Here is a 14670-nt window from a genome sequence, read left to right as displayed (position 1 = left end):
GTGTCAAGGTTATGGAAAATATATATGAATTAATACAGTTAGAAAGAACAAGATCGTAATCAGCGGTTTGAGGATGAAGCATGAGGAAGAGATCTCGAGAGCTGACCTCAACAATTGCAGCGTGTGATCATCTACAGAAAGCATCACCACGTGTTTTCTGTCATTATGTTCATTTTACCATTAATAAATTTGCAAGTGTTGGATTCCTATGTCTAGAATTATTATTTCTGTTACACGGAGAAGGTCTGCATCCTTAATCAATCCAACAGTATGAATTTTACTCTGTTGACAGTAGCATAGTGGTAATATTACTAGACTAGTAATCCAGAGGCCTGGACTAATGTTCTGGTGACATGAGTTCAAATCCTACCATGGCAACTGGGAGAATTTAAATTCAATGAATTAATAAATCTGGAATAAAATACCAATCTTGATGATAATCATGAAATTGTTGTTAAAGACCCATCTGGTTCACTCACGTCCTTTGGAGAGGAAATCCGCTGCCCTTACCTGGTCTGGCCTACATGTGTGTCCAGACCCACAGCAATGTGGTTGACCCTTAACTGCCCTCTGAAATGACCTAGCAAGCCACTCAGTTCAAGGGCAATTAGGGATGGGCAATAAATGCTGGCCCTGCCAGTGATGCTCACATCCCAAGATTCAATAAAAAAAAATCAGCTTTAACATCAAGGCATTGTTTAAAATAGTTCATATTTTGATCTGCTCCATGGAAAAAAAAGGTCAAAAATCCAAAAAACGTGACACCAAGATTCCAATTGTGACTGATTGTGGTGGAGTTGAAGAACATTGATGGGAGACAACGACAAGCTGTAATGGGTGCATTCATACTGCACTAGATGGGACATGAGCAGAGAGAGGCAAATGTCAGGTGCTGGAATGAACAGAGGAAGTCTCTGGTCCGACCAGGACAAATTTTGATTCAAGTTCTGTGTGTGCAGCAAAGGATTCAGATGCTTTGTTAAAGACTTTGACAAATATTTGGTGTGATGGATTCAGCTGAGTGTCTCACAAGTATTCCCAAGTTTCCTTCCAGCTCCAGTCTAGTTACAGTGCAGTATTTAAAAATGCACATCAGCATGTTAGCACTTTTCACAGCAGTTGCTGCAACTTAATGATGTTTTTCCAATGGTTGCTTTTATTTCAATAATAAATATTGAGTAATCATAAAATATGAATCTATATCACTGATACTTAAGCAGCAGGAGCCCACTTGTGACAATCTGCAGCCTCTGTGTAATTAGCTTGCCTTACCTCATGCTGCATGAAGCAGCCATTGTACTGCACTCGGAAGAGGTAATTTCCATTTTGATCAATGGTGAGGGAATAGCCACAATCAACCAAGAAACTGTTCAATTGGTCCTGAGTCCCTAAACCAACTTGGATGAGAAGAAACGGTGACAAATATGACAAATACAGCAAACTATATTTAATGTTACTTCCTGTTCAATTTGCTAAATTTGGATCCTGCTTCCTTTTTTTTTCAGATTTGCCTTTTGTATTTGTTTCTGTGTGATCGTTGACCCGTACCTGGGACAGGAAATAGGCAGAAATAACGTGCCTTTTCCCGAGGATTTAATTTCAGTCTCTTTAAATCCAGCAGCATCATCAGCTTTCCTCCTGAATCTATTATCATTGTGCCAAACTACAATTGCCCACAATTATTTATATTTGTGGTTATGGATCTGTTCAAACAGATGATATATTTATATGGAAGAGCTGCTTCTTGAACTGTACTGTTAAGCTCCTGGGACCCAGGGTGATTGTATGTATGGAGTGTGCATCAAAACCTTGGCAACGCAGGCCCATTACAAGATGGCCACCTCCAACTTTGATGGCACCTACTTTGTGTATAATTTGATTTTGAAGGCAGCCCTGCCCTTGGATCCACGAGCCAAAACAATGTGTTTTGGCAGTGCAGCCTCATGTATACTTCACTAGTGTGCCACCAACTTCCAGTGCCAAGCTGGGTATGCTATAAGAATATTGAACCAATTGCAATGATCCAACCCTTTTCTCCAAGGTTTTTATTAACATGAATATTTATTTGTCTCAGGTTGTATTTTAGTTTTATTCTTTTCAAATGCTTAACAAGATCTCAATGCTGAGGAATAGAACAAATTCTCAATTTGGACCATCCACTCTCAGCATTGCGCACTCTCAGGCCAAGCAAGGCACAGTCAGATCCAAAGATCCAAGATTTAGAAAAAAGGCCTGAAAATTTTTCAATTCCCACAACACTCATCTTTATGACTCAGATTGTTAATTTATTACCAATTTGGGACAGATTGCAAACAGTTTTGTGCTCTGGACTTGTGCCTGCTGCGAACAGAGTTGAGATTGCCCAGTCTTGACAGAGGACCATTACAGGCAAAGAAATGAAGAGAATGTTATCTGATCCATCAAACAAAGGTCCTCGTGGTAAATGAACAATGTGTTACCCACCACATTAATGACCCCATTCCTTTTAATAAGAGCCCGGCAGTTTCAGACAGCAGAATTGATAGATAAATGGTAAGAATTCTGAAACATCCAGCGCTAATGATTGATTGTCTGCTGTTAGTAGTTGAGCTCCCTCATGCTATTTCACTCAGTAAACTTGCAGCCTCCTATCCAAGTGTGGAACTACACTCAACATGATCCTGGATCAGAAAACCAGGCTCAGATTCATGGAATTCCCAGTTATTTAGAGCAGGGGAGTGGGACTAACTGGATATTCTTTCAGAGAGCTGGCACAGTGGTGTCGGGCTGAATGGACTCCTGTGATGTATGATTCTGTGCTGATTTCATGTGGGCATGTGAACAGCACTACATCTGAGCTACGAGCACTTGACATCTTGAACAGGATAAAAAGGGAAAAGTGTTCCTTTCCCCAGAACTGTCACCTCGCATTCTGCAAAACACAAAATTCGCCTCTAAACAACAATAAAAATGAATAAAATAAGATGCTATTGTGGTGGTATGTGAGGTCTCAGCAGTGGGTGATACTTAGATCCCCCAGCCACAAGCTTGATGGCTTTTGCTAGTTCTTGGCTAGGTGCCTGGGTACAATGCCTGATGGAACCATTTCAGTTGCCAATTTGGCTTCAACAAGAATAACTAACACTGCATTCACAGTCCCTGATGAATCATGTGTAATATTGTAAGTGAAGGAGCAAACAAAACGAGAACAGATTTGACCACATTCCCCACAGAAATAGACTTTGCTTCCTCAAATCAGTGGTCTTATACCTGGTGCAGTCTGAGAAAGGGCCAAGCTTCCCTATAAGAACCACTTTTGAAACAGATGTCACTTGATTTCCATCAGAACCATCACCTCTAATAGCACCACCTCCTCATACAAATCGGAAGGAAATTCAGCCAGTGATACAGGGCTCAGGGTTGACCTATTAACATATTTTTGCAACTGGCAATAAAGTTCACTAAAGGAAAGTGGTCATTCTATGCAAACAGCCTTTAAGGCCGTAACTGGTCTATTGTTTTTCCTTGAATCACAAAAACAATTAGGAAAAGCTAGTTTCCATAAAACTTTATTTAGACCGAATCCAGTGGAACTGGGGACAGTCACAATGAACTGGGCAGTCATTACCTGGTATCTGTAAAGCTTTGATGAGCCATTGTTTCAGGACATCGATTCTCTCCTTCTGAATCCAGAGCTCCATATATTCAGAAAAACATTCAATATCTTCTTCACCTGAAATTGTGTTTTACAGAAACTGTTAGACAAGACACTATTAATGGGTCCCTTTATAGACCATACTCTTAAGGCAGTTAATATTAATGGACATGTAATCAGTGGATATATCTTTAAATAATGTAATTTTTTTCCTTTTAAAGGAAATCTGCACAATGTCATCATTTGTAGAACATTATTACCACGATTACCTCTGTATACTCTCACCCTGTGTAGGCTCAGGCCTATAAGCCCAGCTCTCAGCTTTCTGGCATGATTTCCTCAATATCATTTCCTAGGTGTGTATTTCCTGTCATATTCCCCAATATTTATTCTTCAGCATATATTTCTCATCATATATCTTTCAGCTTGTGCTTATAACCATGTACCCATCAGTACATCTCCAGTATGCACCCCCAAGTGTACAAAGCAAGAAGTGTACTCCCAGGCCTGAACTCACAGCTGTCCAGTCCCATCAAACACGTCAGGACCCTGCTTCTCTTTCCAATTTTTCCTTCTGCCTTTTTTGAGAATTATTTAGCTTTTAGTCTGCATGTCCCAACAAGGGACCACATCGGGACCTGTGGGCATAAACCTCCCTCCAAACCCACTGTCTGTGCCATGCTGTATTGAAACAATAAACCATCCGCACATTCCCCATCTAACACACACAGGGACATGAAAGCAGGAAACAGCTTTAGAATTATGAATAAAGTGAGAATGTGCAAATGGGAGCCTCAGAGACCGGCCTCACCAAGCCACGGGCTAATCACAGTCACTTTCTATTTCTGCTATTGTAAAATTTTACTTGATTTCAAAATTTCTTTTTAATGTATGATACAGCTCAAATATACAATGTTTTAAAGAAATAGCACATCAATCATCAACAGAACTTAGTAAATAGTTTGTTGGGAGAATTTCACTCTGTTCAACCCGTGGCAATTTCTGGGACTTTGGGCCCTGATCTCTCACCAAAGCTTCTCAGTAAAAAAATCTAGGGTAAGGTACCAGATATTTATTAAACCAGGGCGTGCTCTAACGTCAGTTATTTACAGCCTCACGGTCTTACTGATGTAATGGGAGCCCGATTTGCATGACTCAGGAGCACCTCATAGACAGGGTCATGATCTCAGGATAAGGGGTATTTAATATTGAGATGATGAGAAATTTCTTCTCTCTCAGAGGGCTGTAACTCTTTGGAATTTTCTACCCCATAGAGTTGTGGATGCTCAGTCATTGAGTATATTTGAGACAGAGTCCGATAGATTTTTGGGCACTGAGGGAATTACGGGATATGGGGATAGTGCATGAAGGTGCATTTGAGATAGAAGATGAGCCATGATCTTATTGAATGGTGCTGCAGGCTTGAGGGACCATATAGCTGACTCCAGCTCCTATTTTTTATGGTCTTATGCCTGAAAAATCAGTCATTTTAAACTCTTGAAAGATTGGGATGGAGCTGGGAATTCACCCACTCCATTTTGAACTGTCTCCTGTGCTGGAAGCATGGACAACATGTGGAACATGGGCAATATAGGCAGACAGTGTATATGACCATCAATCTGCTTCACGTGGTGATTTGGGACCAATCCAGCAAACAGCGATGACTGAGTCTTAACAACATTCATGTCCTGTTGTTATCTATTTTTCAAAATAAATTGCACAACGTATCATTATTACAAGCAGTCTTCCATTACCAGATTAAAGAAAGCAGCGTACTTTTATTCAAAATACCTCCTCTCTTTATGGCACCAAGTTATAAACCTACCTCCGCTTTGTCTGGCCTTTTCTTTAAACTGTCGACATGTGTCTCTTGTGTCGCCTCTCCCTCACTGGGTGACACCAGGCTCCAGTATCCTGAATACATGGCAGGTGGTGGGAGGTAGGGGCGTCAAGCTGCCCTCAGGGAAGGTAGATGGAGCTTGGAGACTTTGAGGACGTATTAAATTCTAACAGGACTAGACAGGCGAGATGTAGGGAGGATTTTCCCGATGGCTGGGGAGTCCAGATCCAGGGGTCACTGTCTCAGGATACGGGGTATACCACTTAGAACCGAGGTGAGGAGAAATTTCTTCACTCAGACGGTGGTGAACCTGTGGAATTTTCTACGGCAGAAGGCAGTGGAGGCCAAGTTATTAAATATATTCAAGAAGGAGATAGACATATTTCTTAATGCCAAAGGGGTCAAGGGATATGGGGAAAAGGCAGGAACAAAGTACTGAATTAGACGATCAGCCATGATCTTTTTTGAATGGCGGAGCAGGCCCCGAAGGGTCGAATGACCCACTCCTGCTCCTATTTTCTATGTTTCTATTTAAGCCACATTACAGGCTGGGAATGCAAACGTTCAACCCATAGCATGGTTTCCCGAGATTGGGCAACTCCAGAGTAACCCTGAGTGCAGGCTGAAATCCCGCCTACCCCCTGATGGTGTTGGAGCCTGTCTGGTACACTTGGGACTGATTGTCCCCACAATTTATCATCAGAGGAGCTCAGTGGAAAGGGAATTCAAATGGAGGGTCTCCCACCAACAGGAGAATTGACATTTTAAAGTAAAAGAGGCCAAATAAATTTAACGGTAAGTTTATTACATTCTTCTGTAAAATGGGGGAATACTTTAAATAAAAAGCATTCCCCATGGAATTCCTTCTCCTTTCAGCAAGTTAATTAATATGTGAAGAATAAATTTATAACCCTAATTTAAGTGCAAATGTGTTCTACAATAAAAAATGAATCTTACTTGATTGTATTAGAGAACCAAAACATGTGGTGTTACTGCTAAAAATGTCACTTCAGATAGTGCTTTATAATTCATATGAATAAATTATCTGGGATGTTAAAACGAAAAAGTGATATTTTAACTTGTTTCTAAGTCAAACTCGAAATGCCTGGTTTATTATTACTTCTTGTGGTTCTATACTTTGATACAGATTAGATGCTTGGCAGTAATTACCGAAATAATTTCAGGTTTAATTGAATGGTTTCTACCTTGTCACTTCACAATCATCCCTCATGATCATGTGCCAACAAAGTCTGAACTACTTTCGTGGCATTTGCCTACATGCCAACTGTGCCTAGACTTCAAAAGCAACGCACTGGTTGTGATGAAAGAACTTGTATTTACATAGCACCTGTCACATCCTCAGGATGTCCCAAAGTGTTTCACAGCCAATGAAAAATGTTTAGTCACTGTTGTAATATAGGAAACGCGGCAATCAATTTACGCACAGCAAGCTCCCACAAACACTAATGAGATAATGACCAGATTAACTGTTTTGGTGACATTGGTTGAGGAATAATTATTGGCCAGAACACTAGGGAGAACTCCCCTTTTCATCTTCGAATCGTGCCATGGGATCTTTTAATCACCTGAATCCACATCGCATTCAGGAGACGGCACCTCTAACAGTGCAGCACTCCCTCAGTGCTGAACTGAAGTGCCTGCCTAGATTATTTGCTCACGTCTTTGAACTCACAAAGGTCTGGGCGCCTGAAGCACAGATGCTATGAGCAGACTTGGGCTGATGCTTCTATAAATGCACGTTCTTTCTGTCTCTGAAACAGAAACTCAATTTCCTCTCCTTAAATCCACTATCTGCAACTTTATTGAAAAGAAAACTAGACTTGGTATTGTGTAAAGTGACAAGATTAATTAATGACCTCAGAGTAAAGGCACCTCTAGGTAGCAGCGACCATAACATGATTGAATTTTACACCCAATTTGAAAGAGAGATGTGTGGGTCTAAGACTAGAATTTTAAACTAAAATAACGGCAACTATATGGGCATGAAAGCTGAGCTAGCTGAAGTGAACTGGGTTAATAGGCTAGGAGATAGATCAACAAAGTGATTACTGACAACACAGCCGGCAGCTTACTGCGACTGCGCCAATCTGCGCACATGTACAGATTGGTTCTTACCCTCTGCGCATGCGCTGCGTTCCATAGTGCCAGGACTGGTTGGCGCATGCGCAGATGACGTGATCGCTATGCGGGCAGATGGTGGGGGGATCCGGAGAGAGCAGGGGTGGGGGGAGAGAGGGTCTGGAGAATGGGGAGAGAGCAGGGGTGGGGGGAGAGAGGGTCTGGGGAGCGGGAAGAGAGCAAGGGTCTGGGGAAAGGGGAGAGAGCAGGGGTGGGGAGAGAGAGCAGGAGTGGGGGGAGAGGGGGTCTGGGGAACGGGGAGAGAGCAGGGGTGGGGGGAGAGGGGGTCTGGGGAACAGGGAGAGAGCAGGGGTGGGGGAGAGGGGGTCTGGGGAGCGGGAAGAGAGCAAGGGTCTGGGGAAAGGGGAGAGTGCAGGGGTGGGGGGAGAGAGCAGGAGTGGGGGGAGAGGGGGTCTGGGCAGCAGGAAAGAGAAAGGGTCTGGGGAAAGTGGAGAGAGCAGGGGTGGGGGGAGAGAGCAGGAGTGGGGGGAGAGAGCAGGGGTGGGGGGAGAGGGGGCCTGGGGAGCGGGGAGAGAGCAGGGGTGGTGGGAGATGGGGTCTAGGGAGCGGGTAGAGAGCGGGTGCGGGGAGAGCCCGGCCGAAGACCTTGCTGGTCGTGGGTGCACTCTCTTCCTTGCCCCGCCGCCCGCTCCCGACCCCCATCGCCTGCCCACTCGCTCAAGTTCCCCCCGCCCCCACCACCGACCACTCGCTCACCGCTCGCTTGCCACACACCTGAACGCTGGCTCACCCGCCCGCCCGCTTACTACCACCCTCCGCCCTCCCGGCCCGCTCGCTCCCTCCCCTCCCCTCCCAGGCCCGCTCGCTCCTTCCCCTCCCCTCCGGCCTTTGCGTGCTGCCATGTGTTTAGGTTGCTATCGTGTGATTATTTGAGCAGTGCCATCTTTAATCCTGGCAGCTGCCTGATGTTGCAGACTGTGACGTTTTAGTGGCACAGGCTGCATTTGCACATGTGCCACTGCAGTGCCACCTAGTGGTGGCGTTGTCAGCAAACGCGGCCATAGATCAATAGAGAAGCAGTGGCAGACATTCAAGGGGATACTTCAGAATATTCAGGATAAATATATTCCTACTATAAAGAAAAATTTTAAGAGGAGGACCCACCATCCATAGTTACCTAAAGAAGTTAAAGAAGGCATCAAACTTAAGGAAAAGGCATATAATTGCGCGGAGATGATTGGCAGGTCAGATGATTGGTCAGAATATAAAGAACGGCAGAAAATGACTAAAAGGTTAATCAGGAGAAAGAAATTAGAATATGAGAAGAAGCTAGCTAGAAATGTAAAAACAGATAGCAAGAGTTTCTACAGGTATTTAAAAAGGAAAAGAGTAAGTAAAATGAGTGTTGGTCCTCTAGAGAATGAGAATGGGGAGCTAATAGTAGATAATAAGGAAATGACAGAAGAAATTAACAAATATTTTGCTTCTATCTTCACTATAGAGGATACAAAAAACATTCCAGTAATAGCTGTAAATCAGGAGGTGGAAGGAAAAGAGAAACTTGGTGAAATTACAATCATCAGGGAAGCGGTACTGACCAAGCTAACAGAGCTGTGGGCTGACAAGTCCCTGGGTCCTGATGGGCTTCATCCCAGAGTCTTAAAAGAGATGGCTAATGAGGTAGTAGATGCATTGGTGTTAATTTTTCAAAATTCGCTAGATTCTGGAAAGGTTCCATCGGACTAGAAAGTAACAAATAAAACCCCTCTATTCAAGAAGGGGGGAGATAGAAAAGCAGGTAACTATAAGCCTGTTAGCTTAACGTCTGTCGTGGGGAGGGTGTTAGAATCGATCATTAAGAAGGCTATAGCTGGGCACTTAGAAAAACTCAAGGTAATTGGGAATAGTCAGCATGGTTTTGTGATTGGAATTTAGAAGGATGAAAGGTGAACTTATTGAAACTCATAAGATTCTGAGGGGGCTTGACAGGGTACATGTTGAGAGGATATTTCCCCTTGTGTTGAATCTAGAACTAGGGGGCACAGTTTCAAAAGGCAAGGGAATCATAGGTTATCAGGGGTAGATGGGAGTGTGGAATTTGAGACACAAACAGATCAGCCATGGTCTTATTGAATGGTGGAGCAGGTTAAAGGGGCCGAATGGCCTACTTCTACTCCTAATTCATATGTTCGTATGAAATGTAGGCATTGACTCTACCCCATCCCACCCAGTTGGAACAGAGTGGAGAGGGCCTTTAAAGTGGAGCATTCTACATTACCACCCAAGTGCTGCTGGCCACCATTTTAACAGCTCAGTCCAGTCCAGAGGCTGAAGTGCCCACAGGAAGCAAGCAGAACCCTCATACATTTATGCAAATCAGGGTCCGATTATGTCACTGGAACCCCAATTGCACTTTGTCCTGTGTTGGTGTGGCTTTTCATGGAGAAGGCAGGCCAGCAGCTGTCAGGGGGAGTAAGAGGTAAATGGAACAACACCTTACATTTATTTATCGTGTCTTTAATGTTGCAAAAAGTCCCAAGGGGCTTCACAGGAGCTTTATCAAACAAAATCTGACACCGAGCCACATCAGGAGTTATAAGGACAGGTGACCAAAAGCTTGGCCAAAGAGGTTGGTTTTAAGGAGCATCTTAAAGGAGGAAAGGTTTAGGGAGGGAAATCCAAAGCTTAGGGCCCAGGCTTTAATTTTAAACACACTGTGTTTTGAGCTCCCCCTTGGTGAATCCTTGTTCACCACTTTCCAATTATAAGGCAAAGAAATGAACACACCAGGTTTTCTTAGGTTTAAAGAAGAAAAATGAAATTTATTAAACTTACTTAAACTCTAATTCAGTTAACGCTTATGGATACATGTCGCACCCACACTAGCATGTACACGGGATACGCACATGCAAATAGAGACAGAAAAGAGAAGAAAAATAAAATGGAGAGGTTTGAGGCAATCTCTGAAGAGGGGTTTTTACTGTGCTTCGAGGTCACTGTTGGGTCCTTGATTGTAGGTCGTCTTGCTTGTCGTTGGGGCCCAGTATTCTTCTTAAACCTTGTTCACTGTAGGAGACTTTTCTCTTTTGGGGTTCATATGTCTTAAATGGTTTCCGAAGCTGGTGAGAGCGAGATGAGAGCAGACAGGAGAGAGATGTTCTCAGTCCAGGAGAAAACAGCTTTCTGAGTTCAGAATTCTGTGGCCAGTTCAAATCTTAAAACGTAACAGCCAGCTGGTCATGTGACTAAACTGATCTGACCAGTTCTTCTGTGTATTTGGGAAACAAGAACTGGGTCCCTTGTTCCAACACTGTCTGCTAGCATGCAAATGTCTTTCCAGTCCAGGGATTGGCAATTCCTTGTGATAGGCCCTCTTTTCTTCCCAGCCACAATTTTAAGTTTTAATGGTCGTGTGGCAAAATAATGCGTGCCTCAGTCTTGGCAGGTGGGAGGCTTGCCTGACAATTAGCAGCAAATTAAACTCCAGCAGCACCCTCAGTGTCTCTAAGGTGATGCTGATCGATATCTATGCTTCCTGGATTTCGATAAGTGGGATGTTTCCACACAATCAGGGCTAGATTTTGTTCTCATCCCGATGGCAGGTTTCGTAGTGGTGGGGGGAGGGGGTCCGAGAATCGGACCAGAATCGCCCACCATGGAACCCGACGATGGGATTCGCGGTTCCGATTCTCCTGGGGGTGGGATAGGCCAATGATGATCTTCCCAACCAGAGCCCAAATAAGGGCCTCTTCCCGCCACCGCCAGGATCTGCCAGTGGTGGGAAGAGCCCTGCTGCGCAGGGAGGACACCTTGGCAAATGAGGGGCTTTGGTGAGGGTCCCTCTTTCATGGGCAACTTATGGCCCACGGAGGACTTCCACTGGAAACAACTGTACCCCCCGGAACCCCCCTCCCCCTGGACCGAACACCCAACCCCCTCGCTGTGGCCTTCCGGACTGGCCCAGCGGCCCCGCCTGACCTACCTCTTCTACAGGGTTCCACTGCTGCACCTGGGTCTGAGGGCACTGCAGTATCGGCAGTGGCCACTGCTCCCAGTGGTACTGCTGAGCTGCTGGCCCTCTGATTGGCCAGCAGTTCCTGGAGGCGGGATCACTGTCTTTAAAGGGATAGGGATCCCGGCTCCTGAAACTTTGATCCCAAAAAATCGGAGGATCACTCCGGGGGTCTGAAAAAATGTAGAGGTGCAAGAAGACTTCTGATGAAAGGTCAGTATTTCCAGCATTTCTTGTTTTTATTTCAGATTTCCAGCATCTGCAGTATTTTGCTTTTATAACATGGGGAGAGGAGTAGGCCAGTTAGCAACCAAACTCCATGAACCCCGCTTCGCTCCACATCCCTTCATACCTTTGGCTAACAAAAATCTCAGTTTTAAAACTAACAATTAATCTAGCATCTAGCCTTTGCGGAAGAGAGTGATTTTTAATTTCACTCCTGGAAGGTCTGGCTCTAATTGTTAGACGATGCCCCCCAGTCCTGGACTCCCCAACCAGAAGAAATTGTTCCTCTCTATCTACCCTATCTGTCCCCTTAACATCTTGAAAATTTCAGTCAAATCACTCCTTAACATTCTAAATTCCAGGGAATAGAATGCTAGTTTGTGTAATCGCACCTCGTAATTTAATCTTTGGAGTCCAGGTATCATTCTGGTAAATCTACACTGCACTCCCTCCAAGGACAATATATCCTTCCTAAGGTGTGGTGCCCAGAACTGCTCACAGTAAGTCCAGATGTGGTCTAATCAGGGCTTTGTACAGCAGAAGCATGACTTCCACCTCACTGTATTCTAGTCCTCGAGATATAATGGCCAGCATTCCATTATCTTTTTTGATTATGTTCTATACTAGTTCATGACATGTTCTTTTCTCAAAAAATCTACTTTATTCATAAAATTTGTAAAAGTACATTACATTACTGTTCAAATTTGACATTACATAAAGTGTAACACTGATCAGTTTTGCTGAAAATAGAGGCATTTTGTTAAACAAAATGTCTCTGTTTTCAGCAATACTCTAGTTCTATATACCAAATGGACACATCAGTTTCTTTCATTACATCAGGTGCCTCACTACACTTGCCAGTAGAAGTTATATTTACAATGTACATTTACATTACATGTCATTCTCTGGTGCAAACAGCTGGAGGGGCTTTCCACAGGTTCCAGCAGCTCCATGTACTATGGCGGGGGGACCTTACACTGTGATCTTTCCCCATTGAGCCTTTGCTGCGGCTGCCCCAAGCTTTAGTGCGTCCCATAGTCTTGGATCTTGGAATGTGCCAGTCTGCAACACTCTTTGCACTGGAAGACCAGCAAGTTTCAGGCAGACCAAAGAGCATCTTTCACTGAGTTGATGGTCCTCCAGCAGCAGTTGATGTTTATCTTGGTGTGCGTCCCTGGGAACAGCCCGTAGAGCATAGACTCCTGTGTTACAGAGCTGCTCGGGATGAACCTCGACAAAAACCACTGCATTTCTTTCCACACCTGCTTTGCAAAGTCACATTCCAGAAGGAAGTGGGCAATAGTCTCTTCCCCACCACAGCCACCTCAAGGGCAGTGTGCAGAGGCAGTGACACTCCGGGTGTGCAGGAAGGATCTGACGAGGAGGGCCCTTCTCACCACCAGCCAAGCTACGTCTTGGTGCTTGTTTGAAAGTTCTGGCAATGAAGCATTCTGCCAAATGACTTTGATAGTTTTCTCAGGGAACCATCTGACAGGATCCACTACCTCATTTTCCTGTAGGACCTTGATGGCGTTATGAGTGGACCATGGCCTGATGGATTTGTGGTCAAAGTTGTGTTTCTGTACAAACACTTCCATGAGGGACAGGTGGTGTGGCACAGTCCAACTGAATGGAGCGTTCTGTGACAACATGGCCAGACCCATCCTTCGTAACACTGGGAGCAGATAGAACCTCAGCATGTCGTCACACTTGGTGTTTGTGTACCGGGGGTCTACGCACAGCTTGATGCAGCCGCACACATAGGTGACAGCCATAGCCCTTGACATCAAGGCAGCATTTGACCGAGCGTAGCATCAAGGAGCCCTAGCAAAATTGAAGTCAATGGGAATATGGGAAAATTCTCCACTGGTTGGAGTCATACCTAGCATAAAGCAAAATGGTTGTGGTTGTTGGAGGCCAATCATCTCAGCCCCAGAACATCACTGAAGGAGTTTCTCAGGGTAGTGATTTAGGCCCAACCATCTTCAGCTGCTTCATCAACGACTTTCCCTTCAACATAAGGTCAGAAGTGGGGATGTTCACTGATGATTGCACAATGTTCAGTACCATTCGCAACTCCTCAGATACTGAAGCAGTCCATGTCCAGATGCAGCAAGATCTGGACAACATTCAGGCTTGGGCTGATAAGTGGTAAGTAACATTCACACCACAGAAGTATCAGGCAATGACCGTCTTAAACAAGAGAGAGTCTAACCATCTTCCCTTGACATTGAATGGCATTACTATCGCTGAAACCCCACTATCAACATCCTGTGGGTTACTATTGACCAGAAGCTTAACTGGAGTAGCCACATAAATACTGTGGGTACAAGAGCAGGTCAGATGCTGGGAATTCAGCAGTGAGTAACTCATGTCCTGACTCCCCAAAGCTTGTCCACCATCTACAAGGCACAGGTTAAGACTTTGATGGAATACTCACCACTTGCCTGGATGGGTGCAGCTCCAAAAACACTCAAGAAGCTCGACACCATCCAGGACAAAGTAGCCCGCTTGATCTGCATCTCATCCACCAGCTTAAACGTTGACTCCCTTCACCACCGACGCACAGTGGTTGCAGTGTGTACCATCTACAAGATGAAGTGCTGTTAGGGAGGGAGTTCCAGGATTTTGACCTAGCGACAATGAATATAGTTGAAATAAAAACAAGAAATGCTGGAACCACTCAGCAGGTCTGGCAGCATCTGTGAAAAGAGAAGCAGAGTTAACGTTTCGGGTCAGTGACGTCAGTCTGCTTCTCTTTTCACAGATGCTGCCAGACCTGCTGAGTGGTTCCAGCATTTCTTGTTTTTATTTCAGATTTCCAGCATCCGCAGTATTTTGCTTTTATTTTAATGAATA

The 14670-nt window shown here is 44.5% G+C and overlaps 1 protein-coding gene across 7 annotated transcripts in view; it reads right to left on the bottom strand.

The window, feature by feature from the left end:
* c37h1orf127 (chromosome 37 C1orf127 homolog) overlaps positions 1–14670 on the bottom strand; it is an 82005-nt gene that overhangs the window by 12313 nt on the left and 55022 nt on the right. For 5 of the 7 annotated variants that reach the window (XM_068016912.1, XM_068016913.1, XM_068016914.1 and 2 more), the window contains 2 exons: positions 3608–3712; positions 1273–1397 (listed from right to left, as the gene is read on the bottom strand). In XM_068016912.1, the coding sequence (XP_067873013.1) occupies positions 1273–1397; positions 3608–3712 (230 nt within the window). Of the gene's footprint in view, positions 1–1272; positions 1398–3607; positions 3713–5459; positions 5756–14251; positions 14400–14670 lie in introns of those variants that run through there. The other 2 variants (XM_068016917.1, XM_068016918.1) reach the window with 2 other exon arrangements.

This window comes from Heterodontus francisci, chromosome 37, assembly GCF_036365525.1.
Source record: "Heterodontus francisci isolate sHetFra1 chromosome 37, sHetFra1.hap1, whole genome shotgun sequence".
NCBI classification, from domain to species: domain Eukaryota; kingdom Metazoa; phylum Chordata; class Chondrichthyes; order Heterodontiformes; family Heterodontidae; genus Heterodontus; species Heterodontus francisci.
Note: the sequence above shows the minus strand (reverse complement) of the source record. Positions and strands in the feature narration are given on the sequence as shown.